General features: G+C 35.9%; 1 protein-coding gene across 1 annotated transcript; it reads right to left on the reverse strand.

Annotated features, from left to right (window-relative positions):
* Window positions 1-8,050: 8,050 nt before the first annotated feature.
* Window positions 8,051-15,360, reverse strand: LOC103105351 (prostaglandin E2 receptor EP3 subtype-like). Its single transcript, XM_056817801.1, is given in 2 exon segments — window positions 8,051-14,098; window positions 14,101-15,360. Coding segments are annotated over 2 exon segments (1,089 nt in total). The 5' UTR covers window positions 15,104-15,360; the 3' UTR covers window positions 8,051-14,012.
* Between the last annotated feature and the right edge of the window lie 10,602 nt (window positions 15,361-25,962).

Below are 25,962 nucleotides of genomic sequence, written 5' to 3' on the forward strand. Positions count from 1 at the left end.
ATACCTATGATTTTAAGCTACTATCACTGATATCTCATTGTACTTAAGTAAGAAGACAAGTGTGACCAGAAAAAGATAAAATGATTATTTGCCTCTTTATTCCTCTAACACTAAAGTAAAAGAATACTAAAGAAGACATTAGAGCAAAGTCAAATAATTTCACCTTTATTCATATATGAAGACAGTAAAGGAAATTGTAGTAGTTTAGTACCATCTGAGAGCTCTAGGGCCTTTACAGGGAAAAGGACTACAGTGTCTGGCTAGGAAAATGGAATAAAAAAGCCAGGTCCTGGCAAAGGTCAGAAAGAGCCATTATACCTAGCCATGTAAAACAGTTGTTTCAATAAGCCAGATAAGAGAAAGATAATTCATTAAGCATGAAGTAGAGCTTCCAAGGATTAAAGTAACTCCTTGAATGAATGTAAGCAAGCTTTACTAGATTTATCTCCCTACATCCCCTTGCCATTGTGGCCTGCCCAGTCTCTGCAACACACCCAATATGGGGTTTGTCCACACTATACCCAGTGTGTGTATGGGGAACCCCAGAGTGTGACCAAAGGAATCTAGATAGATGATGCTACTGGAAAAGGGAAGGAACCTTAAAAGAGTGGAGGTGAATTTTTAAGCCTTTTCAGACTCCATTGTTTTGTTGATGTTAACCGTTGCAGTTTGTTTGCTTTCTAATGGTGAAGGTGATACAGGTATTGAAATTGGAGAAAAGGACTTTTCAGTTCAGTGACTGTATCCTGTCACATATATTGTATTTGCTGATTGTTTTAAGATTTAATTTTGTTTGTTTAGTTTACATATTGATATAATCTATTTTGTTACACTATGTCACTTGTGTAATTGAAAATCTGTTACCCCCGCAAAACCTTGCATTTCCCAGGAGTCCACTGAGTTCCTATCATTATGTACTTCCTGTAGACAAAGGATAAATTTAGTGGGTGTATCTGCTCTGGCTTCTTTGGCTTCCCATTTTAAAAATGGAGACTTGAATCCAGGACTTCAATCCGCAGAAGTCCTTGCTCCACTTCCCCAGAATGCTTTGTAATATCACTGAATTCTTACCTGGGCCAAGATTGAGATGAGGTATTTAACCTGATTGGAAAGGCTTCTGGGACGCCCTTTTCTTTTTCCCGTTGCTGCTTCCAAGCAGACGTATCTCTTTTCATAATGTAGGTGAGGTTGTCTAGGCCTCACTGGGCCTAGACACATGCTTTCTTATTCTGTAATTTCTTTAATCCTTAACCTTTAATAAACCTCTAAAAATATAATATTCCTTGCAGAGAGAAACTAATTTCTACCCTGCCTCAGTTTCCCAAATTTTAACTGTTAGAGTTATGGCAACCACTTCGGGAAAAAATGAAATACCTCAATCTTCTGATTCTTTTCTGATTCGTTTTTCTGCTATGTTCAGCTTTTAATAGCTGGTGCCTAGAAATTTTTTTGACCCATGTTTCTCTGGCCAAGGTTTTTTACCCTCACAAAGCTGCTGCTCATTCCAGCCATTAGATAGCTCACCCCACCCGGCTCGGCCTCTTTTCCCTGCCTGCCTGCAGCCATCTGATCCAGACTGGTTTTCTGTTTGACCCAGATTGCAGCTCACCTGCCCACCCCATCTGCCCACTCCGGCTCCCGGCCCTGCCCACCCCGGTGCTCTCTCGCTCATTTGGTCCCTGTTCAACCCAGATCCTTGGAGCAGATTGCTCAGGACTCATTTCTACCAGCTGGTACAAATGGGGTAATTTTCCCTTAGGCTAAGATTAGCCACATGGACTGGGGCAGGAGGTGGTATCGGAGGGGAGAGAGAAAAAGGAAGAGAAGAGACTTTCAAAACAGGAAATTAAAAACATGGCTATTTTACAAGAATATCTTTTAATTGCATTGATCCTTTTATTGACATCACCTGCGTGTCAAAAAGAACATTCAGCTCTGTACAACCTTTTAGCTATCTTTGGGGAGGTAGCTGGGTGTCTCAGTGGACTGAGAGCTAGGCCTAGAGATGGGAGGTCTTTGGTTGAAATCTGGCCTCAGATACTTCCCAGCTCTGTGGCCCTAGATGGATCCTTAACCCCTATTGCCTACCCCTTATCAATTTGCCTTCAGACAATAGACTTCTAAATGGATAAAAAACCCAAGGAAATTAAAAGACTGGAGGTTATATATTTTAAGGCATTTCAGACTCCAATGGTTTATAAAAAAAATCTCTGTATTCTATTGTATTTTACTGATTGCTTTGTTTAAGGTTTAACTTTGTGATTTTAAATTCATATATTACTGCATTCGATATTATTCTGTTACACTGAATCATTTTAATGTGCTGAGTTTTAAATACTGTTATATTCTGTTGCTTTTCCCCTATAACCAAATAGTGGTAGTCTCTCAGTGATCGGGAATGACTATTGTCATTGTGCAGTTTCATCTACGGTGTACCCTCATGTGGCTTTGGAGTCCAAAGGCTGAGGTGCAAATTTTGTGGCACATGGGGCATGGGATGCCATTTGTTACGGGAGGTGCGACTGTGGCCTGGTGTCGGCATTCATGCGCAGCGGCAAGACGTCGATGTCGCTCATCTTCAAAGATGGTGGCGGTATGGTTAATGTGGGTTCGCCAGCTGCTTCTGACAGAGGCAGCGAGTTCTAGTTGCTTTGGTGTAATGCCAGCCCACTTCAAGTTTGACTTTAGCTGATCCTTGAATCTTTTCAGAAGCACGATTCGTCTGGGCATCACATGTGTCCTTGTTCTGAACGCATTTCTTGTTGTTGGTATTTGCATTAGGGTGCTCACTTAGCATCTCTCCTCTATCATGTCCCCTCAACCTCTGTAGTCAAGCAGTTGCTTTTCCTTGGTGTTTTTACTCCCTCAGTTTGTCCTCTGCTTGAGGATAGTTTTTTTTTTCCTCGTAGATCCCTGCAGATTGTTCAGGGACATTGAAGGGGTTTTTAAACATGATTTTTGGAATTTTTTTTTAACAATCTCTGGTCATTTTTGTCTGCCCCTACCACGAGTTAAGGCCCATTCTAGTAGCTAAAGTGAAATACATTTTATAACCCCCAACCTTCCCGCATTTCTAAATATGTGAATGGAAGTTGGGGCAGTTAATCTCAGGGCATTTGTACCCCTAAAAAGCCTCCAAAAAAGGAGCACCCCTTTTTTATACTCTTCAGCTCATTATTTTACTTCCACCAGAATGATATATAGATTTCTTGATTATGTTCTTAACCCAAGATGAGTTTTACTTTGTTTAAAAATATGTTTATTACCAAGGTTGAAAGATTGCTACGTTTCTAAAAATTGTGACAAATATCCATCAATTCATAGGCTTTTAAATGCCATACAGCAACTCTTATAAAAATGATTGTGTGTTTGTTTGCTATTGTAATTAATTAAGCTATTGAGAATTTTGGGGATATTGATAACTACATATTTGTACTACTGCTCAGTTCATTTGCTCATACTCACAGTAGATGATGGCCAGATATGAAGAGGAAATGGACCTCATTTTTGGTGAGAAAGCCTTGTATTCTATATTTCTTTAGCTGACACAGAGTGTCAATGATTATAAGCTATATTTTTGAATTTTTTAAAAGCTCTTTTATTATATTTTTCTTGCATGTCAATATACTTTTTCATTTTTTAATTTTTTTCTCTCCTTTTTTATATTTGAAGCACATGTCACCAGCATTAAGATTTTCTTTAACTTTTTAATTTTGAAGTACTATAAGGTTAAGACATTTGTTAATGGATGCCCCCAAAGCTTGAGACTACAAAAATGATGCCACTAATTATTTAAAAAATTATGGGACTTTGCTTAATGATTCTGTCTGATTCCAGGACAAGATATACACAAAAGAGCCATTGCACAGGGTCAAAGAAAAGCCAATCCAGGATGTATTGATGCACTTCTAGGTCAATGCAAAGGTTTTGAACCTAGTGTGAAGACTCGAGGTTACTGTGTTTAACATTGTAGACATAGGCTTTCCTTGTGTCCACACTAACTCTGAAAATACTCACAGACGAGTATCCCCAAAACTTTTGCTCCTATAATCTGGTCCCCTTTTCTGCCTTTCATAGTGTGGTACCTTTCTGTAGTCCTGGCTACTGACTGGGTAAATGCATCATTGCTTAGATCATTTTGATTGGGCCCTGATTCAAGGACCTGTTATAGATTTCTTTTTCCTTTACTTATAATTTTTACACATAAGACTTTGATAGTCTGTCTATATTTTCATCCAGAAATTATCTTTTTTATTTGGATTTTTCTGATGTCTTTTAAATTTGTCTTACCAATTGATTCATATACCTCATACCTCAGCCATGCATCCCTAAGTGATCCTGTATTTTTCAATCACCCTCTTAATGGGGGAATGTAAAAAGTATCATTATTTAAATTGCAAAGTTTAAATTCCTTTTTAGAAGAATTTTAGGTAAAGAAAGATGCTACTTTCCTGAATCCAGAAACTGAACTGTTGGAGAAGACACCATGAAGATGCCTCCAGATCACAAGCTGCACAAAAAAGAAATCCAAATTGAACTTTGGGTGCAGTTGATTGAACATTTATTTGTATGTATACTTTCATGCCAAAGGGGACTGGCCCCTAATTGACTTTTTGTCAATGCGTCCAGCAAATATTGTTTTTTTTTCTCTTATCCTCAAATTATTGTAATCTTTAAATTTATTATGTTTTTATGATCCTTTGGGGAAGTCCTTCTTCCCAGAGGATCAAAGAGGGGGGGAGGAATGTAAAAATGGAGACTTGAATCCAGGACTTCAATCCGCAGAAGTCCTTGCTCCACTTCCCCAGAATGCTTTGTAATATCACTGAATTCTCACCTGGGCTGAGATCGAGATGGGGTATTTAACCTGATTGGAAAGGCTTCTGGTATGCCATTTTCTTTTTCCCGTTGCTGCTTCCAAGCAGACGCGGCTCTTTTCATAATGTAGGTGAGGTTGTCTAGGCCTCACTGGGCCTAGACATGTGCTTTCTTATTCTGTATTTTCTTTAATCCTTAACCTTTAATAAACCTCTAAAAATATAATATTCCTTGCAGAGAGAAACTAATTTCTACCCTGCCTCAGTTTCCCAAATTTTAACTGTTACACCATCCCACGTATGGTGGTGGTAAGTGTGGGGTTTTTGAACAGGCTGATAGCCATGGGCACATGGTTTTTTAATTACTACACACTATAAATTACTGTGTTTTGGTTATTAACTATATGTTATGTTACACTGTTTTTATCTGCAGTCTTATTTTTATATTCATACTGTCCTATACCTGGACTAGAGATAAGCTGTTTTCTTAGTGAAAATCATTTGCACTCACGGCACTGTGGATCATGGCCAAGTTAAAAAGGAAATGGATCTCATTTTGGGGTGAGAAACCTTTGTATTGCACCTCTCCTTGGCAAACACAGCATGTCACCGATTGTAAACTAAATATTTTTTATTAAAATTTTTTATTATTGTTTTTCCTTGTGTGTGCAATAGAGTATTTGAATTTTCTTTTTCTCTCTCATTTTTTGTGCTTATAATACATTACCAGTATTAATGGTGTTTTGATTTTGCACTAATATAAGTTTACACTATCTATTAGCCCCAATATTAATGCATACCCCAAAGCTTTAGACTATGGTAACCTGCCATTGATTGGTAAATATTATAGTAGTAGTAGTAGTCTCTCGGTAACCGAGAATGACAGTTGTCTTTGAGCAGTTTGCACAAAGACACTTGTGCGTGAAGGAGATTTAAGTGGAAAAGTCGATGCACAGAGACAGTCCCACTCTCTCGGCATTGGAAGCCTGGGTCCATTGTCACAAAAAGTCGTTACACCTGAAGACTTCTTCAGCTGCATTGGATGGCCCTGTTGTCTTTTTTGCTCCAACATGCCCTAAGCACTCCACAGTGCTTTGCTGCGTTGCCATCTCAGCCTTTGGACTTTCTTATTGGTTTCTTCTGTCTGTTCGGCTGAAGCAGTCTTCACATGCTGGGTGAGAAAAGCCCTGGTTCACCAGGGGTCTATGACCCAATGGCTACTCTCACAAGGTTTAGCTGGCCTGTCGAAGCCATTGCCCGGGGGCGTGGCCACTGCCGCATGCCAGAAGCTACTAGGAGCCACAAGAGAGAGCAGGGTGTTAGGTGGGGGTCAGAGGCTGGAGAACTGCCCTAGAAGGGCATGACAAGCCCTCCATACCAGAGATATTACCTCTCCCTGAACACCCCATACACCCCGATAAATATTATAGGACTTTGATTAATGATTGTATCTGATTCCAGGAGAAGGGATCACAAAAAAAGCCATTATATGGTGCCAAGAAGTACAAGGTCAAGGAGACCAACCAAACCTGGTGTGATTGATGAGAATCTGTATCAAGACAGAGGACTTATTTTGGAGTTTAAGGAAATGGCTATTTGACAACAATGTACCTCAGTTTGGCTATAATTTTGGCTCCCCTATCCTGGTAAGTGAAGGTGAAATCAGACCAGGGAATGATATTTCCTTCCTGCTTCAAAATATAGTCCTTTTTCTTTCTCCTTCATAGTGTGGCAATTTTCTGTAGACCTGGCTGCTAATTGGGTAAGTGCATATTGCTGAAATGGTCCTACAGGCTTGTAGGATATGTATCACTTTATTGGACCCTGATTCAAAGACCTGTTATGGGCTTATTCTTGCTTACTCAAAATTTTTATATTTCATTTTGATTTTTTCTTCTATATGTTTTTTATGTTTTTGACTTCCTTTTAATAACTGATTCACATACCTCATAACCCAGTCACATATCCCTGAGTGATTTGTATGTTTGTCAACACCCTCCTAAGGGTGAATTGTATAATTGTCATAAAATTCTACATTTATAAAAAAATTTTCTTGTTTGAGTATAATTTTAGGATAAGAAACTTGTTACCTCCCTGAATCTAGAAAGTGAACTGTTTGGAGAACGAGCTATGAAGATGCCTGCAGAAACCTCACATTGCTCCAAAGGATCCAAAATGAACTTTTGGATGTAGTGAAATTGAACTATGGGGGGATTCATCACATTTATTTTGAATGTACACTCATGCCAAAAGGGACTGCCCCCATAATTGGCTTTTTGTCAATGTACCTAGCAATCATTAGTTTTGTTCACTTTCTCTTTTATTTCCCTCTTTTCCCCAAATTATTATAATTTCCCCTTAGAAAGTTCAATATTGCATGTACCTCTAGTTGAAGATCTTTAGAAATATAAGTTGGTTATGTGTACGGATTTTGTGGGAAAACTAGGCATGCAAATCTGGGAGATTTATACATGCTCATTTCCCATGGGAATCATAGGGGGGGGTTGTATAATTAAAATTTGAACCCTAGAACTACTATTCCAAGCATCCTATGTTCCTTCTCATGTTACATGCTAATGTAGAGAGGATATACATTTTGGGTAGCCCTGCCTCTCTCTCTCTTCTTGTGATAATGGCTGGCTGAAGTGGACTTTTGGGGAGAGACAAGAGAATTTATTCATGTGTCCTTATTTTTGTTAGATAATTATGTTTTTATACTTCTATTTCCATTTTATTCCTTTACTTCAAGTGGTTATTAATAAACTTTATAAAATATATATATACCTGAAGTATTGAACATTAATTTAAATCTTATAGTGTGATCCAGATTTTAAAGAAATTTCAAGCCTGTGTTAAGTAGTTTGAGCCTTATGCAGCAAGCTATTGGGAACCATTGAGAATTTTTGCACAGGAGAATGCTATGATCACATTTGTGCATTAGAAACATTTATCTTGTAAAGCATTTAGTATGAATGAGAGGTATGAGAGAAAAAATACTAAAAGGATACTGTGATTATATAGATAAGATATAATAAAAGATTATATTATGTTGGTAGGAGATTCAAAGAAGGATTATATAGGCAAGATAAAGGAAAAATAAAAATTGTCTTATAAATTTTACTTTTTTGTATCAATCAAATCATTTTGGAGTTAACTATGACATTCTTAAGTAGCACTGAAAGGCAGAGTGTCCAGGACTAAGATGATAACCACATTGTCTTGTGCTGGAGAGACCCCATCTAGAATGTTTTATTCAGTTCTAGACATTGTACTTTAGGAAGGACATTGTGAATTTAGAGAGTATCTAGAGGAGGGTGATCAGGATAATGTAATGATAATCACCTATTAGGAAACCATAGGTCCTAGTTAAGTCAAAGTTTAGTAGATTAAAACAATGAATGAAGAGATTCAAAGCACTTTCATTTTTTAGGAAGCAGAAAAATCTATTTATTCTTTTATGTAATAGAATACAGAAAGGTAATTGAGAAAATACTTGGTATTGTTGTAGGTAAATTTTACTGGTTGAATTTGATGAAAGTTGCAGAGAGCAGTTTAGTAAACCAGTGTCTTTATTTATTTGAAGGAGAGGTAGGGATAGGAAATAGGAGGTAGGAAATAGGAGATTATAATTCTTAACTCTTATACTATATCTTAAATCCAAATCCTATACTAAAATCTCTAAAGAATCCTACTTCTAACTGCCTTTCTTGGCAGGATCTTCTTGCCTGGCAAAGCAGGCCTAATTCTGTCCTACTCTGTCTAACATATTAAATTTCACTATCTATCTTTAACTAATTGATGAACTTTAATTAATGTCTTTAATTTCTCCAACCCAGTATGTGGAAACAGACTGTCAGAAATAATTGTCAGAATCTCTTGACAGAGGGACACTAATGCAGACCCTGCCTTCTCTGAAGCAAAAGAGAAGGACCCTCCAACAGCTTCTTCTCCCTAAAGGAACGAGGGAGAAAAGCTCTCAGTAAATCAGACTCTTTCTCAAATTCTTATGTGTATTTCAAACTCTCAAAAGTAACTCTCTCAAAGTAACTGTCAAATCTTCATGTCTGAGAGAATCACTCAGAAACCCTGCTCCCAAGAAAGTCAGAGAAAATGGAGTTGCTTAACTTTTCTTTCCTTTTATGGTTGGTCTCTTAAAGAGATGGAGGCCAAGAGCTCTCTGCTCTGCCTCTTAAAGAGACAAAGTGATATTAATAAAACTTCCTTTAACATAGAACTTCTTCTCTTAACAAGGCAGAGTGAACTTAATAAAAATACTTTTAACAGTAGGAATTTACTACTAAATGCATGGAAGAGGATCAAAAATGATCAATTCTTCCCCCACCCTCTCTACAATCTTTTTCAGATGATTTCCTATCTCTCTATGCCTCTTTCATATTTTGCCTGTGAGTTTTTAAAACTTAAGCATAAGATTTTAAATTTAATTGTTTGATTCAGTTCAGTGTGAACATCTTTTTGAATTCTTACTGGAAAAGAATAGTGGGATGGGGAGGTTTTTGAGAGGAATAAATGGACTGTTGTACCCTAAGTATGGGCACTTTAGGTGAATTTCCAACTAATGAAGTGTTAGGAAGGGTGGGATACAATGGTTAATCCCTAAACTATAATTTGAAATTGGAGATTGGAGCACAGTATAGTGAAGATTTAAAAAGATCATTTCAATAAACCTAGGGAGGACTCATAAAAAAGAGTATGGAGTTTCTGTGCAAGATCTAAGGTTAGAAGTGATGCCAATGAAATAAAGGAGATTATATTCACTGTTGCAAGAACAATTAACAAAATTAAAAGGAGGACTGAAGTTTGGAATTTTAAATCTTAAGTTTAAATGGGCTGAATTTATCTATACAAAGTTTCAGAATGGATTAAAGGAAATGATCTCTTGTTTCTTTTATTAATGTTAGTATTTTATATTTTAGGTGGTTAATAATTTCATTTAAATTCTCAGTTTTTCTTATATCAAATTATGTATTCCAATTATTATCATATTATTATAACTAATATTGTTGTTTCCTCTCTTTTCATTGTCAATCCAACTTATTTTTTATTTATAATAACTTGAGTTACTATTTCCTCCCTCATCCCAGGTCAGGCTTTCTAAAGGTTATGGAATAACTAAACAAATTTTTATATATAAATGTAATGGAATTAAACTATAAAAATTAGAAATATGGCCAATGAAACAAAGAAGAAGAAAAAATATGGCATGGTAATAGAAAAAAAGAGATAAATAATTAAATTAATTAATAATAAAAGAAAAATAATTATATTAAATTAAAAATAATTAAATTTTACTTAGCCAATGAAACAGTATGCATATATACACTAATATATAGATACATATGTGTATATGAATACATATATAAAATCTTAAAGTTAATTCAAATGGAAAAAAAATTAAGAAGAGTGAGAGGAGAATAAGCCCTTATATAATGCCTACTATGTGCACTTTTTTTTACAATTATTAATCATTTGATCTTCACAATAACCCTGAGAGGCAAATAATGTTATTGCCATTTTAAAGATGGAGAAACTGAAACAAATAGAGGTTAAGTGACTTGTTTTGGGCCACAAATTTAGTAAGTATTTGATTTGAATTCAGCCCTTCCTGATTTCAGGGCCTATTCTATGCATTATGCCACCAGCTGACTAAAGTATTTAGGCACTTGCCAGCAAGTTATTTAAACTGTCATTAAGAAACTACCTTTCCTTTACCTTTCCTTTACCTTTCAGACAAGTCTAACATAAAAATAAATAAAAAAGACAGTATAGATGAAATGAATGTTGCAAAGAATGGAGTTGACCATTGACCAACATATAGAGAAATTTGAATGAAACATTAAATAATTTACTTTCTTCATCAATACATGCATACACATGTATAAACATTTTTATTAAAATGATCATGCTATAGGGCAGATGTATCAAACTTTAGGTCAGCTACATTGTGGCAATAATATTCCCTAGTGCAGCCAAACAAGATTAAAATCTAATTAGAAAGTGTTCTTCCACCTTTGTGTTAAAGATCGTAATCTATGTCAACCCATTTTGCATCATTTATTCTCATTTTCCTATAAATCCATCATTTATGAGTCCACTCACTGCCCTTGTGGATTGTCTCTAAATATCTTGACATACCTTAGTCCCTCATAGACCATGTGACTATCTATAGTTTATTCCTTGCCCTCATTAAATTACTAGTACCCCCTCACTTTTTTCTTCTGAGCCAGGGTACTAGGGCAAAGAATGAAGTATTAAGGTAATGAACAGTCTTTTCAGATATCTCTCTTGGGATATCCTTTATATTCCTTCATACAGTCTTTTTGGCAATGGTCAGTAATTAAATAATATCTGTTAAAGTTTGTTCATGTTTTGATCAAGGATGTATAAATTATTATCAATAAAATTTTTCTAAGATGATAAAGTTGAGGATTTATTGATATTCTCAGTTACTATTTGGAGATCAATAATAACATGTCATATTTTTAATGTCTTTGGTAGTGCCCTTTCTTTCAGATGGGAACTGATCTCTCAAAATCTTCCAGATTTGTTCCAGCATGGAAATACTTAATGTATGGTTGATTTCATCCATTGGCTTTTGCCATTTTGGTTTTCTTTAGTAGCACTTTCTCAGGTAGCATCCCCAAAATTTGTTGTAAACATCTTTGCACATCTTTTTTATTCCTCACATTTGTTGTCCACCTTTCTGTTTCATTTTTAAATGTCCTTAATATTGTTTTGCTCAATTGGGCCTCATTAAAATACTTTTTAAATTCTTTACTGCTTCATAATGTTTTGTGAAGTAATACTTAGTTGTAAGGAACAATAAACATAATGGATATAAAGAAACATGAGAAGACATACACAGTGCTGAAAAGTGAAGTAGAATCAAGAAAGCAATACGTACAATGATGATAAAAACCCAAATTGAGAGGACTTTCATGACAAAACAAACTTCCTTAAAAAACAAACAACTTAATGACCAAACCTATACTGAAGTACATAGATGGAGTATAATTCATGCACATCTCAGGAGAAAATATGAATTCCTGAATGTGTAAATATTGAATAGAAAACCAAGTCCAATGAGCTATATATGTTTTTTTTTTAAATTGCAAATTTAAGGGTAGATAGGATATATGTTGGAGTATTTAGTTTAGTAGAAGTCTAGCTATTTGCTCTTGGATGGCTCTTTCCTTGATGAGGATGGAGCCATTTCCCCCCTTACCTCCTCCTTTCAGTCAGCCTCAAGAGTATGGTTTTTCTTTAATCAATACTTTCCCTCTTCCTCTCATTAAGAAACATAGTAGGTTATTAGAAAAAAGGAAGGGAGTGAACTTGTCTGAAGATTTTTTACATTTACCCTCTCAACATTACAATGTTTATGTCGAGGTACAGGAAATCTGGGTCTGCCTGGGTTATTATTCTGCTTGAAAATTTTGTTGTTATTTAAAAACAAGAGCAATACAATTCTTTTCCTAGGCATTGTAGAGACATAGAAATTAAAATGTTCTAAATCTCTGTCCCTTTATATTTATATACCATGGAAGATTTATTGCCAGTCTTTCATTCTTTCTCTTCATTAAAACAGGAGGCACATGAGTAGGATCAATGAAGGACTATCTTTTATCTACCTGGTATTACTGTTAATTAAAATATAAGGAACAGAAAAAAATGCAGAGGAAAGTGATTCTTTGAGAGGGAGAGGGTGAGACAATGCTAGCAACAGGATGCTGAGAAGTGTCACTTAAAATCCTTAGTCTCAGCAGATTCAAGAAGCCTCAGTATTTCTCAACTTTTTCCTAGGGTAGTATTGTCATTCAACCCTGTTGTGGTGATACCAGTCTGGTGGAGAGGTACTCTACACTGAAGGCACTGAAGAGGGCAGTTTCAAGGGATGAGACCACAGGACCTCTCCATCAACCTGCCCTCCAGGAAAGGTGTCATATCCCTCCTCCATCAGCTGTCTTGTGAGAACACCTCAGCTCCAGGAAAAGGAGGATAGGAATAAAGATGACAGTCACCTCCCCAAATCAAATGGAGTAGCAGAAACCCTGTTTTTCAGGATGCCTGGGATGTAGTCTTCAAGCAGTGACAGTGGTGGTAGCACTTTGTAGTGCCAGAAGCAGCATCAATAGCCCAGACAAGGGAAGTGTTCAAGAAAGGAGCTTAAATCAGACAGTTACAGGATCCAGTTGGATAGATACTTCTCAGTCCTTACAGGAGCAACCTGATTTTTACCAAGGTCCTTATTTCCACATCAACCAGATTCTGAAGGAGACCCATTTTTACACCACACAGCAACACAGTCATTTGTTCACTTGTGGTTTTGCTGTATTATTGCCATTTCGGAGGGGCTTTGAAGCCATTTAAAAAAAAATTCTTCTCAGGGTGAGTGTCAGGCCAATGAAGGTGAAGGTAGTACGAAGTCTGCAGATCCATATTAAGAGTCAGTACTGGGCTCCATTTCACATTTGGAAATGAGTTGGAAATTTATTGTCTTATGCAAGGACTCCTTTAAAATACTAGACATCTTCAAATTTTAAGGATTTTTTTTTTAATTCAGTAAATTTGTAAAGACCACTTTGCATGAAAAACATTAGTTTTCTGGACTGAAACTGACTGCCAAACTATCTCTCAGTATGCAGATGTCCTATTGAAATTAATTTCCCCTCTTACAAGAGGAGAAAAATTAGACCAAAGTTATTAGATTAGATTTAGTAAGATGGAAATATCCTCCTACAGTTTGTCTTCTCTTCGCTCTGAAAAGTGTTTGCATTACAGGTAGAATATCTTTTAAACACTTCTTTGGATCTGTTATTGCTATGATATCTTTAATCCTCCAAAGACTAGATTTCAAGACTTTTATTAGCAAACACTACACAGTTTTGAAAGGTAAAAAATCAAAAACCAAAACCAAAACTCTTACACTCACCCCTACCTCCTTTTTGCTGAAGATATATTTCCATTTGTTTGTATTTGAAGGTAGTCTGTTTTTGGCACTCAGGGGTATCATTGGGTCTTTTAAGGTCATTTTAGGACCTATAAGGTCTGATGTCAAAAAATTCATTCCACTTGGATGCATAAATGGCATGCCACAGAGGGCCACAATTCACAGTAAGGTTTAAGACTACTCTTTGTCAAAAGCAGTTAGCATGGGAACAGCTCAAATAGTCTATTCTAAACTCCTGTCTCTTTGATCTTTTCAGACAAGGAGAGAAACTGCTCTTTCTGTCCATGGGGAGAGCAGTTGGAAACAGTGTTACCTGACAGAGGAGCATTTTTCTCAGCAGCAGATAAACCCAGGGGTCCAAGATCTGATTTAGGGAAGCCAGCCTGATGGCTATCAAGAAGAGGTCACATTCCTTCGGTCTTTCCACTTGGGAGTTCAACACCTTGCAGTGTTCCATCGAGGTCTGGTTGAAGATGATTTTCAACATCATAATCAACAAAGGAGACCAGCACGCAGAGATGACACACACGATTCCCATGAGCTGGATGACTGTCTCGGTGGTGATCCTGACCCAATGCGTGTCCTCCTGGGTCGCTGTGGCCTTAGTTCGGCAGCGGGACACAAGCGCCTTGATCGTTGCCAGGGTGCAGACGAAGGTGACCACCAGAGCCGTGAGTCCCAAAAAGGCATAAGTGGAGGCAAAGAAGACGTTGGCCAGATTGTACACCGAGCCCGTTGCGTTGGCGCCCTGCTCATCTATGCTGATGAAGCACCACGTCCCAGGCCACTGGATGGTGTAATGGCCAACGCTGGCCATTGGCAGCAGGGCAAAAGTGAACCCCGCCAGCCACACTGACAGCAGCACTGTCCCGGTGTCTCGTGTCTTCAGGTGGATGGAGTACCAGTGTGGCGCACGGATAGCCAGCATCCTTTCGACTGCCATGGTGCTGGAGATGAAGAGGGTGCAAATGCCGACCACTGTCATGGTCAGGCCGAAAAAGTTGCACAGGTGGCCCGATGGGTCGAGTTGCTGCCAGGGCTTCCTGGACAGGTAGACTGCAATGACTACGGGGCTGGTAAGCAGCTTCCCGGACAGTTCCGTGAGCGCCAGTCCTCCAATGCAGAGCAGGAAGGATTTCTTGCCCTTGCTTTCCTTGTGATGGTAGCTCCGGGAAACCAGCAGCAACGAGAGAGCGTTACCCAGGACTCCAGTGATCATCATGACCAGCGGGTAGGCCACTGACACGCCCTCCTCCTCAGTGGTCCAAGTGTCCGTGTTGTTTGGCTCAGGCGGCGCGGCCGGTTCGGACCCCCACATGTCGGGGTGGGAGTGGTTCAGGAGGCTGCAGAGTAGCTGGGAGGACCCAGCGGCTCCCGTGCTGCCCTCTGGCTACTTTAAATTGCCTTTGTAGTTAGCAGCGGCCGCGGCAGGGGCAAGAGCCGTTGTTTCGAAAGGCGCAGCAGCAGGAGGCTGTAGGCGGGTGCTGCTCCAGCCCTCTTCTCAGTCATAGTGTCAGTTGCCGCCGCAGACCAGACTCCGCCTAAGTGAGCTCTCAGCCCTACCCTGCTGTGGGGTAGACACACCTACAGCTAGGTTGAGGAGCTCCTTCAGCCTAATTGCCCAAGCAAAAGTGAAAACAACAATGATTTGAACTCACTGTGCTGTTTGTACTGTTCACACTCAATTCCAACATATACCCAAGCTTCTTTTTCACCTCAGTGTCTCAGCGCCCTTCTTAGAACAAGTCAAGAGATTACATTATGAATCTAAGAATTTTAAATCTAATCGTACGATTTCTTCATATTAAAGAGAAACCATCAGTTAAAAAACAAATTAATCTAACAAAAAGAACAAAAGGCATGATTTCAAAAAGTAAAGGTGAAATAAGCAGAATTGAACACATTCATTATGTTAACTAAAATAAAAAACTTTTTATAAAAGGCCAAAAATTAATAAGCCCTAATCAAATTTAAATTTTTAAAAACCAGGAAAAAGAAATAAAAAGTATGAAATGAAATTTACAAAATTAAAAATGAGAAGGGAAAAATCACAAGCAAAAATATTGATTTTTAGACATTAATATGATTTTACATATTCATGAAGCAAAAATTCAACAAATGACTATAAATTCTGATGCAAAAGAATTTAGGTTACCTAAAAAAGCACCAATCCCTGCAAGAAAATATGAAAAGATTAGCAAAAAAGGCCGCTTTAGAAGAAAATAAATCAAGAAAGATCACAAAAATTCACAAGTAAAAACTATCAAATATTTTAAAAATAAATCATCTTTTTATTCTATAAACTGTTTTCAAAGGAAAAACATAAAGGCAAATGTGAAACTTTTATACCACTACATATGTGATCTTGATATCCAAATAATGGAAGGATTGAGTAGAGAAAGAGAATTACAGATCAATATAATTGATGCATATTGTAAAATTTTCCAAAGCAAAATATAAAGTAAATATTAACACATACATTATAGCAATGTAAAATTTTAATTATATCCAAGATAGATTTGTAACTGACTGCAAAGAGGTTTCAACTTTAGGAAATTAATTTTATTTGATTATGTCAAAATCCTTAAAATGGACCAGTCACTATGCTAAATACTTTTATGAATCCAGTCTCCTTTCATTCTTGCAGCAGTCCTGCAAAATAAATGCTTTCACTTCAACTTGAACCAAACAGAGGCTAAGTGACTTGCCCAAATTCACATATCTAGCAAGTGACAGAGGTCTTATTTAAACTCAGATCTTCCTGACTCAAAACTCAGCACTCCAATAACTGCACCACCTCTTGTGATATATGGGAAGATTTTCTTATTAATTAGGTAAAAAGCATTTATATAATAGAATGAAGTAATCTCATTTCACCTGTAGAAATATTAGATATTTTTACACTAACAATAAGGTTAAAATGATAATGCACAATATCTCTATTGTTACTGGATGTAGCTAAAGAAATTCTAGATAAAGCAACAAGACAAGAAAAAGAAAAGAATAAATATCATTGAAGAAGTCAAAATAGCCATTTTAGATTATGCAAATGATCAATAATAAGATTATCAATTATTAGTGATAAGATTATCAGTGATCTCTTAACTATTAAATTCAGAAATTAAAAAAATTCTCCTTCACTTCTGTATTTGATTATGTGCCTGTCCCACTTCTTAGAAATCTTTCTTCACTTGACTTTTCTGATTGTGCTCTCTTTTTTCCATTCTTACCATTCCTTATTAATTTGATTTATTTCATCATAACCTTTCTCTCATTCACTTCATTTAGGGATCCCATAAGATTCAGGCCTGGACCTTTTTTTTTTCCTTTCTACTCTTTCTTTTGTTGAGAATGCTTTTACTGAAATTCTTCTCTAATCTATCTAATCTAAAATATTTTTGCAATGTGGAAATTCCAAAATACAGATTAACCTCCATTTCTCCCCTCCTCAAAAGAATTTGGTGGCTCTCTGGGATAAAACTGTACATCTCAGTTTGACATTGAAAGGTCTCCATAATCTGACTCTCATGTATTTTTCCAGTCTTAATTCATAGTACTCCTCTTAATATGATTTTTAGTTTTATTTATATTAGCCTGCTGCTTGTTCTATGCAAAAAGAAAAATTCCTTTCTTATCACCGTGTTTTATAGTAGTGGGCTCACTGTTTTTCTCTAGCTGATAGAGACGACTTCTTAGAAAGCTCAATTTGGGTGCTAATTCTCACATGAGGTCTTTCATGACCCTCCTGTGCCAGTATTCTTTCCAATTTCAGTTTAATTTGTAGTATTTGTAAATATCTTGCATTTACTTATATGAGGTCTTATAGAGAAATAAGTGAAAAGGATATAGGAACAAAAGAGACAAAGATATGCAGATGGGGGGTCAGGACACATGTGGCACAAAGAGAAAAAATAGAGCAAAGTAAGTGAAAGGACAGAAATATGAAATAGGAAGAGAAACAAGCAAATGTCAATATGTAAGGAAAGAAATAAGGAGAGGCAAGAGAAGAAAGGATATAACAGAAGAGGGAAAAGCTTCAGAGAACACATTTTTATTTTAGTCCAATGTCTTCATTTAATAGGAAAGTAAATTGAAGTGTGCAAAGTATTAGGTCACTTAAGGTCACTCAGAGAGAAAGTGCCATGAAAACCACACTAGGTTTGTTGTAAGAGGATCTGAAGGATAATCTTGACTCTCATTTATTACCAGTGTGACTTTGGGTGAGACATTCTACTCCTCTGGGATTTTGTTTCTTCATCAGTAAAATACAGAGATTGGACTGGATAAGCTCTAAGGTCCCCTCCAGTTTTAAATCCATGTTCTTTTGATTAAACACATGGCAAAGAGGAATTCAAACCTACATCCTTTACCTCCCAATCCAGTACTCTTTCCATTAAATATAATGCATGAAAAAATGGAAATGAACAAAAGTGGAAAAGTCAGTGGAGAAAAGGAACAACAAGAATGAAGAGAGGAAATAATAGAAAGGGCAAAATAAAAAAAAAAGTAACAAAGAAAGGAGGCGTTATGAAGGATTAAAACAACAGTTTCAAATTTTTTGAAGAACAGAAAATTTGTTTTGAAACAACATTGCTTCAAAAAAAAGAAGCAATGATGTAAAGAAAAGAAAACTTTAGTATTTTACTAAGAGATTGAAAAATAATGTCACTTACCAGAATCAGTTTTTACTGTCTCCAAAAAGAGATCTCTTACAGACTATGTGTGAAGGACAGTGGGAACTGAAATTATAGGGAAGTTATGGCATGATCTCATCTCCTAAAAGGATTGTAATTATCATATCATCAACAATTGCTTTGACATTCTTTTCAGTGGGAGTTACTGACATCCCAAAGAATGAAAAAAAAAACATGTTCAAGCTACCTTTTTGTCATGTTAATTAAATTTCTTATTTCCACTTCAGGGCTAAAAAGACTACATAATTTTTAAGATGCTATGCATTTGATAGGAAAGATAGGAACTATTATTGTGGTGGTAAAGAATTTGAAATTGAGGGGATGTTTCTATATTGGAGGATATTTGTAATATTTAGGTAAAATAGTGGGCAATCATTATATTCAATTTTTAATTTGATTTCATCCAGCCTGAGACAGGTGCCCAGTAAGTGGATGCTATTCTCTGTACATAGTAGAATTTCAACCTTCTTTATTTCGGCTTTATTAAGAGTAGACTGAAGATTTGGGAACAAATTTTAAAAGTGCTGAACAATATCTAAAAATGCCTGGTTCTTTAAGGCTTTCCTATGAAATTTTTTTACTTTGATTTTTAAAATAATCCTCTTGTGTTTCTTTGTTGTTGTTATTGAATATTGTTCTCTTGCTTTTTCTGATGTTAAAATGAATTGTATTTCAGTAAATTACCTTGGGATCATTGAAAGAACTCTATGGTTTTGCAAATGCAATTCAGTCAACTCTCTCCCACCTAGTCAATTTTATGGTCCATCTCTTGTATCTGTCCAAAATATTTGTATAATTGGACAAACTCCATAGTAAATCTTATTTGTTCTTTCAATTAAAAAAATTCTTAAAATTTTTTTGAGTTCCAAAATCTCCTTCACCCAAGTACTGAAAAAGAACCTCCACCCAATGAAAAAGAAACAAACATGCTAAGAATTAACCACAAAAACAATGTAAAACATTTCTTTATTTCCCATATCCCAAAAAGCATTAAAAATAAAGAAATTGAAAAAAATATACTTAATTTTCCATTCATTGCTCATCAGTTCTCTCATCATGAATCCTTTGAAATTGTCTTATATCATGATATTGATCAGAGTAAATAAGTGTCACAGTTGATGATATTTTGTTTGTTTTCATTTTTCTTTACTACAAGAAACTTTGAAGCCAGTGTTTATATTATTAAAATGATTTTAAATGATTCATAACATTTGTTTTCCTTTGTGAATGAAATATGTAAGATCTAAAAAGGAGATGAGCATTTTGCTAGACATGTCATGAGCTAATCTCCATATTGTAAGAATTGAAATAATATTTTTACCTAGATATATATTTCATAAAGTTTATTAGAAAGGGTAGACAATTTTTCCTCTAAGTAACCTGAGCACATGGTGTCCAGCCTGCAAGTCTCTTCCTCCTTCTTTCTTACCCCTGCCTGCTCCGTTGCTCCTTCTTCCTTGATTGTTCTCTTCTCACTTCTCCCTCCTCAAGCCCAAGCCTTGACTTTTACTGATGTACAACATGTACAGGGAAGCAAACCTGGCTCAATTGTGTTATGTCAGGAATGTTTGATGGACCAGTCAAGATACTCAGGAGGGAGAGGTAATGAATTTCCTTAATGCAAAACCCCCTGTGATCCTTTGGGAGGCCTGTCTTCCCCATGGATCATTTAAATATAACTATCTTATAAATCTATGTACCTTCTAGCTAAAAGTACATACAATATTGCATTTTTCTAAGAGGAAGTTACAATTGTTAGAGATGAGAGGAAAATACAAAAACTGATTGTTAGACACATTGACAAAATGCCAATTAGGGGGCAATCCCCTTTGGCATAAGAGTTTACATTCAGAATACATATGTTCAACCTCCTTCAATTCAGTTCATTATATCCCAAAGTTCATCCTGGATCTTTGATGCAGTGTGTGTGACTTCTTCAGGCATCTTTTCAGCACCTTCTCCAGAAGGATCTGCTTTCTTGATTTGGGGTGTTGGCAAGTTTCTTTTCTTGAAATTTCTCCAAAAAATTTTTAAATCTTGGATTTTTAGGGTAATTACACAATCTCCCCCTGAGGAGGGTGTTGACAAACACCAGAATCACACTGGGATACATGACTGGTTATGAGGAATATGAAACAATTGTCAAAAGAAAAACAAAACAAAAACAAAGCACCCAAAAATCCCCAATAAAAGAGTAAAAATTAAATTCTGTTTAAAAATAAGTACAGACATGATAAATAAAATAAAAATGTTACATGTATAAAATTCTGAGTAAAAAATAATAAACCTGTTACAGGTTCTTGAATCACAGGCAAGGCTCTATTAAAGTGACTTATGTCCTACAAGCCTGTAGGACAATAGCAGCAACACAGCATTTTACCCATTTGCAGCTAGGACTACAGAAAATTGCCAGACTATAAGAGAGAAATGACTAAATTTCAGCAGAAATGGGAAAAATCATTCCCTGTTCTGATTGTACCATCACTGTCAGAGATAGGGGGAGCCAGGGTGATAGCCAACCTGAGGTACTTGACTCAGAATATTGCACATGAAGTGTGGTACATTGGAGTCCTGCATCTTAACATATGTCAAGCTCCTCAACCTTGATTCTCACACTAGGTGCAAGTCCTTTCTCATTGGCAAAGAAGTTCAACAATCCTCCCTAGATTGGTTTTTGGTCATTTTTGACCTTGTGCTACTTGGCACTACATAGTGGCTCTTTTGTTCCATTCTCTTGGAATCATACATAATCATTAAACAAAGGCCCATAACATTTATCAACAAATGTCAGGTTTCCATAGTCAAAAGCCTTTTGGGTATCCATATTACTAGGGTGAATAAATACTGTAAATTTATACTGAAAACTATATCCTTCAAGGCAAAAAAACATTAATACTGATTTCATGTACTTCAAGTATCCCCAAGGTTAGTAAAAAAGAAAGAGGACATAAAAAAAATCAAATAACCTATTGCAAACATAAAGAGCGAGAAAAATAAGTAAAAAATCATAATTTCACAGTGTACATTCCATGTGACAATGTGTTAGGCAAGCAGAGGCACAACATAAAAGGTGATCTCTCAAAAATGAAATTTATATCCCTTTTAAGTTGGCCAGGATCCACAGTGTGAGTATATGTAATTTTTTCACCTTTTTAAAAACAATGGTACAACAACTAATACAGATTCTAAGAAGTACCAAAATCCCCAAAATTATAAGAGTCCATTTAATGACCACTGCAAACAAATCCACTATCATTAGGATTCACATGACTTGCTGTTTGACATGTAAAAACCTTTGAACACATGAATACTTGTCACAAATTCTACAGATATTGCCAATCTTTCAATGTTGGAAGAGATATTTTTAACAAAGACTATTATTACCATCATTCCAAAATTTGGTAGGAGAGAAACCCAGGAAAAACCTCTATACAGTTGATGAAAAAATACAAATATAAGAAATCCATTTCAAAGCTACATGGCTTCCCAGGAAAAAAAAATCATTCCCATCTCCTGAATGAGATAATAATATCACAGGATAACTAAACTACTCAGGCACCTCTCTCCCTCTTGGAATGAGACTGTAACAGTGTAACATAACTGTCTCCAATATGTCTCACCCATTTTCATATGGAGCTGAGGACTTAAAAGTGAAAATCACTGCAGATATGTCATCCATTACATTTTCAATAAATGCAGACATGGGAAAATACAACAATGTCATTGCACTCTACTTCAGCTACAAATAAACCCTTACCTCTTGTTATGAACAGCTCAGAGGGAATCAAATAAATGATCAGACATAGGTAGGGATGCTCCCACATATCTGAAAACCATGTCTGAATATTCATTAAAATCAATTTAAAGACAAATACTCCAAAATTTGTATATAGCTTGAAACCAACATGATAGTGTCCATCCATCATCATATATATGACAATTAACAAAGGCAAAAAAGGAACAAAATGCTCTTTATGGGCCTTTACAAAGATATTCTTCAGTACAATCACAGGGGAGGTACAAATTAAGACAATGCAACAGAATATTTCAATGTTGATAGCTCATGAAGTGGTTAACATTATATTACATCTTGTGTTTAGACTTGTGTTACAGATATGTCTTCATTCAGGGGAGGGGAACAAACTGAAACAGTTAACATCAATAAGGCAATGAAGTCAGAAAAGGATTAAAATTCACCTCCAGACTCTTTGAGGTTCTTTCCCCTCCCAACTACCACCATTCATCACAATCCCTTTGTTCACACCTCTGTGGTCCTGTAACATACTGAGGGGAGTTCCCACAATGAGTACAGATATTTGGGTGTGAATCTTGATTTGCCTCATTTGAATAACTATTCCTCCTATCAATATTACTATTCCTGAAACTTCTAGTCCTATTTTTCCTGATTTCTCTTCTTAGAATTCATAATAACATTATCTACTTTTCCACAAAATATCATGTTAGTAGTTGTTTTGTGGATTCTTATAAGGGACTATGATCTCTCCTTGCTTTACCTTTCCAACTGTTTCAGTTAATTCTTTTATTTCCTTCCTCAATGCCTCTACTAAAGTAGCATTCATATCTTTCTCACCCTGTTTAGCAGTCAATTCCTTTAGAAAAGGAATTCTTTTTATTTTCCTGCAGTTTTAATTCTCGACAATAGGTGGCCAACCATACCCCTTCAAATCATGTATTCAAGGAGTTGTTTTTCATCAGTGTTTTTACTCCCACAGTGTTTCTTCTGAATGTGGATAATGGATTTTCTCATAGATTCCTCCAAGTTGTTCAGCATCACTCCATTGCCACTAATGGAGAAGTCCATTACATTCAGTTGTACCACAGTGTATCAGTCTCTGTATACAATGTTTTACTAGTTAAACTCCTATCACTGCATCAATTCCTGGAGGTTGTTCCAGTCCCCATGCAACTCCTCCACTTTATTATTCCTTTGAGCACAAAAGTATTCCATCACCAATATGTACCACAATGTGTTCAGACATTTCCCAATTGAAGGGCAACCCCTCATTTTCCAACTTTTTGCCACCACAAAGAGAGCAGCTATGAATATTCTTGTACATGTATTTTTCCTTATTGTCTCTTTGGGGTACAAACCCTGCAGTGCTATGGCTGGATCAAAGGACAGACAGCATTTTAGTGCCTTTTGGGTATAGTTCCAAATTGCCCTCCAGAATAGTTGGATCAATTCAAAACTCCACCAGCAATGAATTAATGTCCCAAATTTGCCACAACCCCCTTCGGCATTCATTACTTTCTTTTGCTGTCAGGTTAGACAATCTGATAGGTATGAAGTGATACCTCAGTTGTTTTGATTTGCATTTCTCTGATTATTAGAGATTTAGAGCACTTTTTCATGTGCTTACTAATAGTTTTGATTTCTTTAACTGAAAATTGGCTATTCATTTCCCTTGCCCAGTTATCAATTGGAGAATGGCTTGATTTTTTGTACAATTGGTTTAGTTCTTTATAAATTTGAGTAGTTAGACCTTTGCCAGAGGTTTTTAGAATTGAGATTTGTTTCCCAATTTGTTGCTTCCCTTTTAATTTTAGATGCATTAGTTTTGTTTGTACAAAATCTTTTTAATTTGATATAATCAAAAATATTGATTTTATATTTTGTAATTTTTTTCTAGGTCTTGCTTGGTTTTAAAGTCTTTCCTTTCCCTGACAAGTATATTGACAATATGACAAGACAATATATATATCTATATCTATGTATCTATATCTATATCTATATATATCTATATATATCTATATATATATATCTGACAAGTATACTATTCTGTGTTCGCCTAATTGGCTTATAGCTTCCTTCTTTATATTCAGGTCATTCACCCATTCTGAGATTATCTTGGTGTAGGGTATGAGATGTTGATCCAAACCTAATCTCTCCCATACTGTCTTCCAATTTTCTAACAGTTTTAATCAACGAGTGGGTTTTGCTCCCCAAAATTGGGATCTTTGGACTTATCATAGACTGTCTTGCTGAGGTCATTTACCCCAAGTATATTCCACTGATTCTCCTTTCTGTCTCTTAGCTAGTACCAAATTGTTTTGATGACCACTGCTTTATAATATAGTTTGAGATCTGGGACTGCAAGTCCTCCTACCTTTGCATTTTTTTTCAACATTTCCCTGGATATCCTTGATCTTTTGTTCTTCCAAATGAACTTTGTTATGTTTTTTCCTAATTCAATAAAAAAAGTTTTTTGATAGTTCAATGGGTATGGCACTAAATAAGTAAATTAATTTTGGCAGGATTGCCATTTTTATTATATTACCTGTCCTACTGAAGAGCAAAAAACGTTTCTACAATTGTTTTGATCTAGTTTTAATTGTGTGAAGAGTGTTTTCTAGTTGTGTTCATATAGTTCCTGTATTTGTCTCGACAGATAGATCCCTAAGTGTTTTATTTTGTCTAGGGTGATTTTAAAAGATTTTCTCTTTCTAATTCTTGCTGCTGAAATGGGTTGGAGATATAAAGAAATGCTGATGAGTTATGTGTGTTTATTTTGTATCCTGCAATTTTGCTAAAATTGTTGATTGTTTTGACTAGCTTTTTGGTTGATTCTCTAGGATTCTTTAAGTTAAACCATCATACCATCCTCAAAGAGTGACAGCTTCATCTTCTCATTGCCAATTCTAATACCTTCAATTTCTTTTCCTTCTCTAATTGCTACTGCTAGTGTTTCTAGTATGATATTAAATAATAGAGGTGATAATGGGCATCCTTGTTTCACTCCTAATCTCATTGGGAAGGCTTCTAGCTTTATTGCAGATGATGTTTGTTGATGGTTTTAGATATATACTATTTATTATTTTTAGGAAAGACCCTTCTATTCCTATACTTTCTAGTGTTTTCAATAGAAATGGGTGTTGTATTTTATCAAAGGCCTTTTCTGCGTCTATTTAGATACTCTTGTAATTTTTGTCAGTTTGCTTCTTAATATAGTCAATTATGTGGACGGTTTTCCTAATATTGAACTAATCTTGCATTCCTGGTATGAATCCTACCTGGTAATAGTAAATAACCCTCATGATAGCTTGCTGGAGTGTTTTTGCTAGTATTTTATTTAGAATTTTTGCATCTATATTCAGTAAGGAGATTTGTCTATAGTTTTCTTTCTCTGTTTTTGACCTGCTTGGCTTTGGGGTTAGTACCATATTTGTGTCATGAAATGAATTTGGTAGAACTCCTTCTTGGCTTATTCTGTCAAATAGTTTGTATAATATTGGGATTAGTTGTTCTTTGAAGGTTTGATAGAATTAATTTGTTAATTGATGTCGACCTGGGGATTTATTCTTGGGGAGTTCTTTGATGGCTTGTTCAATTTCTTTTTCTGATATAGGTTTTTTTTTTTAGGTAATTTATTTCTTCCTCTGTTAGTCTAGGCAATTTATATTTTTGTAAGTATTCATCCATATGACCTACATTGCCACATGTGCTGCCATATAATTGGGCATA

The sequence above is a fragment of the Monodelphis domestica genome, chromosome 2, assembly GCF_027887165.1.
Source record: "Monodelphis domestica isolate mMonDom1 chromosome 2, mMonDom1.pri, whole genome shotgun sequence".
NCBI lineage: Eukaryota > Metazoa > Chordata > Mammalia > Didelphimorphia > Didelphidae > Monodelphis > Monodelphis domestica.